The sequence below is a fragment of the Solanum dulcamara genome, chromosome 5, assembly GCF_947179165.1.
Source record: "Solanum dulcamara chromosome 5, daSolDulc1.2, whole genome shotgun sequence".
Taxonomy (NCBI): domain Eukaryota; kingdom Viridiplantae; phylum Streptophyta; class Magnoliopsida; order Solanales; family Solanaceae; genus Solanum; species Solanum dulcamara.
In genome coordinates, this window is record NC_077241.1 from 67,858,158 (window position 1) to 67,862,471 (window position 4,314).

General features: G+C 27.6%; 1 protein-coding gene across 1 annotated transcript; it reads right to left on the bottom strand.

The window, feature by feature from the left end:
- Positions 1-454: 454 nt before the first annotated feature.
- On the bottom strand, positions 455-3,936 carry LOC129888413 (probable phospholipid hydroperoxide glutathione peroxidase). The gene is made up of 6 exons (XM_055963395.1): positions 3,629-3,936; positions 3,104-3,177; positions 2,282-2,346; positions 2,026-2,153; positions 1,750-1,911; positions 455-732 (listed from the first exon to the last, which is right to left on the bottom strand). Exons 1-6 carry the CDS (start codon positions 3,911-3,913, stop codon positions 694-696), a joined length of 753 nt encoding a protein of 250 aa, XP_055819370.1. The 5' UTR covers positions 3,914-3,936; the 3' UTR covers positions 455-693.
- Positions 3,937-4,314: the final 378 nt, after the last annotated feature.

Genomic DNA, 4,314 nt, shown 5'->3' on the forward strand with positions numbered 1-4,314 from the left:
ATACTCGGTCAGTCAAAACTACTGAGTACATGTGGATTGTACTCACCCCCACTTCTATGTCCCTTTTTTATGCTGATCCTAGTCAGGGTATCCCGCGCGACAGCTGATCTCTCTAGTGGATATCATATCATTCAGATTAGTGGTGAGTCCTGGAATTCGTATCGCCACTATTTCTATCTTTTATTTTTCAGTCTTTATTATTACTCAGAGACATGTGATGTATATTAGATTTGACCTTTGTATTAGATGTTGTTTATACTTATGACACCAGGTTTTTAGATAATTTCTTCGTGTCCTTTTTATTTAATTTGTGGCTTGACTTTCCCTTTGAGAATCTCGTATGAGTTTTACTTTTAGACTTACACATCAAATTGGATGTTGGAATGTGTGTTATCCTGACCTCAATTTTTATATCGTGACAATATATGAATTCACGTTATACATACCATCGTGAAAAAAAAATTAGTCTCACAGAGCACACACTTCGAAAATATTTCACTAGCACTGGAATAATAATTTAAACAAGTCATCATTAGCCTAATTCAGACATAAATTGTGCTTATTTTCAGCAAGTGTTCTCCAAGAGAATTTTATTTTAATTTTAGAGAATTTGTATGTAAAAAACCGAAAACACCAAAAGGTCAAGGTAAATAAGTAATGTGTCATCCATCCTAGTGGGAAGCTTAAACTTTGTCAATCTGCATCCTCCAAGAGTAAAAGCTTAACCTCTTCCTGGTTAATGAAGAAAATATTAGTGATCAGTAAGTAGAACATGAACAAGAAAACCAGGCCAAAAAAAGCATTAGCTACACTAAACATTTATGTAATATGATTTATTTCAGGTACACTTCAAATATTTTAAAATCAAATTTATACTCATATATTATGAAAATCCTACATTTATAATTGTATGAGATATATCTGTAATTAAGTATATTAAATATTTTGTAATTTTAAAAAGAGTATGAATATTTTGTTGACAATCTTTATTCACGCGTCTCTAATTATTATTTTTTTTTTAAAAAAAATAGAAGTTGTAGGAGGTGGCGATGTGACAAATACTCAACTCAGCCTCTCTGGCAGCATTAGTTACCAGATTCATTTAGTGATAGCCTTAGGATAAGGAATTCCTTTATTTTCATTTAAGAAACGGGCGGTCAATATCTTTTAAAAATGCATATTTAAAACTCTTAAATTAAAATGAACATAAAATACTAAAAAAGATGATTAGGAATTTCACGTATTTGACGAAATATTTTTATCTTAGAGAACTCTTTAATATATGATGTCATCTATATTTTTATAAATATATATTCACATCGTTTACAACAGAAATCCTACTCGAATGTAACTAATTAGTAAATTAATTTAAGATAGTTTTGCAGCGAATTTATTTAATTAAAAAAAGTTTTTCTTTATTTATATAATTAAATAAAAGTACAAATAACTTGCATGATTAAAGTGCAAGAACTTTATTATTAGTAGACGGTTATGTATCTTATTAAGTAATTTTTGATCATTTTCTATTTATGAATTTTGAAATATGCATGTTTCAAGAAATGCTTATTCTCTTTTAGAATTTCCATACTATATAGGATGTACATATTCAATTTAAAATACAGGAAATGTATTAATCAAAACTGAATTGAATTATATAAATGTTTAGTATAATTAATTCATAAAAATTTAATATTAATATGGAAAAAAAAATACATTATCGACGTATATAAATTAAATTAAAAAAAATACCTCGATTACATGACCTGGGGTGTCCAATCCGAAGCTTTTGTAAGGTACTCCATTTCTATCTACCAAAAACTTGTGGAATTCAGTAGTGATAGCTTTTCCCATACCAAATTTTGACCTTAGATGTACAAAAAGTGGATGTGCCCTTGGACCATTAACTTTTACCTGTCATTATTATTCATATTGAAATTTTAAAAATAAGAAAGGAAATAATAATAATAATAATAATAATAATAATAATAATAATAATAATAATAATAATAATTTTAAAAAACCAACCTTATCGAATAATCGAAACCTAGCAGCACTAATCTGTAGTTGCCCCCTTGGTGGTGCTTTTTGTGCATATCTATGTCCTGCCTTGTCTGTTTCTTTCTTATTGTAGAGAAATGCAGCTATCTCAAACCCTAGTTTAGGATTAAAGTAAATAATGTTTAACAGAGGAGTTATTAATTAAAACTATATTATATTTCTCAAGTGCTAAGTAAATAAATGAATATTAACAAGGAGAGATATAATTAAGGCACTTAATTACCTTGAGATTTATACTTGTCATATAGATGATGAAGTAAGTCGTACTGCGACTCTGTCCACACGGAACTGAAAACAACATATCCAAAATTTCAATTGTCTATGTAAGAGAAATGGATTTGATAAATTATACATTTATCTTGAGAAGACATTTTAATAAATAAAAGATATGCTTAAGAAAAAAATAATTTAAAACATAACTAATAAAATTAAAGTAAAAGTGACCAAATGAATTGTGATTAACTTCATGGAGAAGACAAGAGAGGATAGCCTTAGTGAGGGTGTGCCAAAATCAAATCGATTAATAAATTAAATTAAAAAATAATATTAGTAGTTTATTGTTATTGAGTTGTTAGAATAATTATTTTTTAATGATTTTATAAAAAAATTATTGGGTTATGAGTTCGATTTTGAATTTTTAATATTAGGTTATTGGTAAAGTGATATCTTTACCCCTACATAAATATTAAATATTAATATCATTACTTAATTAGTTATTACCTTTGACTTTTAGCATGTAATTTACATTATTGTTCTAGTTCTTTTAGTTGTGTTACACTTGTATAGCTCAATTTAAGTTAGTTACGATTGTTTCTATTTTATGAGCATTATGTAAAGTTACATTATTGTTCTATCGCATTAAATTGTTGCAAAAGTCAGATATTTGTTTTATGAGTATTTTTTATTGGTTAAACCGAAAATGGAACCGTTAAAAATCAATAACCAATAAAAATATTTTATTGATTTAACATATTTAACACTTAAAAATTGATAAATCGAATTGATAATACATAAAACTGAACCGAATCGGCTGATGGACACCTACCCTTGCTCAGGAACATTGACAATCAGAACAACTTTCTCTCTAAAGCAACTGAGTGAGAGACCTCTTCTCTTTTCCTATAAAAAAAAGATGAAAAACAATATATATATATATATATATATATATATCAGTTATAAATATTATACAACATTCTTTTGATTTTGAGGTTTTTAAAATATTTGACAACATCTCATTAATATAGTAATCTCTCTATATATACTCCAGAAATTTTTGTCACAATTAACAAAAATACAAAATTAAATACATTTGATCCAAATATTTGACAGCACAAATATAATGATTTAGTTATACATATACCCTTTATTTTAAGAAATCAATCATTTACGCTTCCTATATTATGTAAATCCTCCACAAATATAATACCTCAATTACAAATACATGAATTTTAAATATTTCAATTACACCCCTATACTATTACAAATCATCATTTCGTTCTGCAGGGTAAATTACCAATATCGTAAGCAAAAGGGAGAAAACATAATAAAGTACTGGTTTAAAATGGCCTACCTTAGCTTGGAAATCATAGATAACATGTTCTCCAAGTGGAGAAGTTTGGGCAGTGATAATGTTAGAAGATTGAGATTTTGATACAAATGTTGAGAGATTTGGTGAAGGAAAAGTGAAATCACCATGCATAAATGAAGATTTGGAGCTGAATTCAAGAGAGATATTTTTGTTTGAAAAATAAATACATAAAGACTTAGAGGGTGAAGAAGAGTTCTTGGAGTTTGTTATTAATTTGGAATGTGATAGACCACTCAAAGGTGATGAAAGAACCATAGAGCTCATCATTGATGAATTTTTTATTTTTTTGGTTTTGCTCTTTGAGGTGACTGCACAAAGACAATAATATTTATTTATATATAGATGATGACTACGTAATGTACAAGTAATTCCCATTACTCACGGTCCTTTCGAAAGTACGAGTTCTATGTAATTCAATAATTTTGATTTAAAATTTTAAATACATTCTCAGTGCATGCAACTAAACTAATCGTGATTTTGAAGAGTTGTGATTTTTCTGAAATATAGTGATTTTTGAGAAGGGTTGTGATTTTTCAAAGGATTGTGACCTTTCCCATAAGGCACAATAAACACATGTTCACACTACCCTTTGTTGTCTATAAATAGAGGATTTTCCTCTCATTTTTTATCATCGAATTTTCTCCTTCTTCTTCATACATTTCTTACAA

Bases quoted from the DNA above. Each gene is read 5' to 3' on its own strand.
- LOC129888413 (XM_055963395.1), bottom strand. From the start codon at position 3,913: ATGATGAGCTCTATGGTTCTTTCATCACCTTTGAGTGGTCTATCACAT. The intron at 3,178-3,628 runs GTAGGCCATTTT...TTTTTTTTATAG, and splicing joins TCTATGATTTCCAAGCTAAG to GAAAAGAGAAGAGGTCTCTC. The intron at 2,347-3,103 runs GTAGGTGTCCAT...TGTTGTTTTCAG, and splicing joins GTCAATGTTCCTGAGCAAGG to TTCCGTGTGGACAGAGTCGC.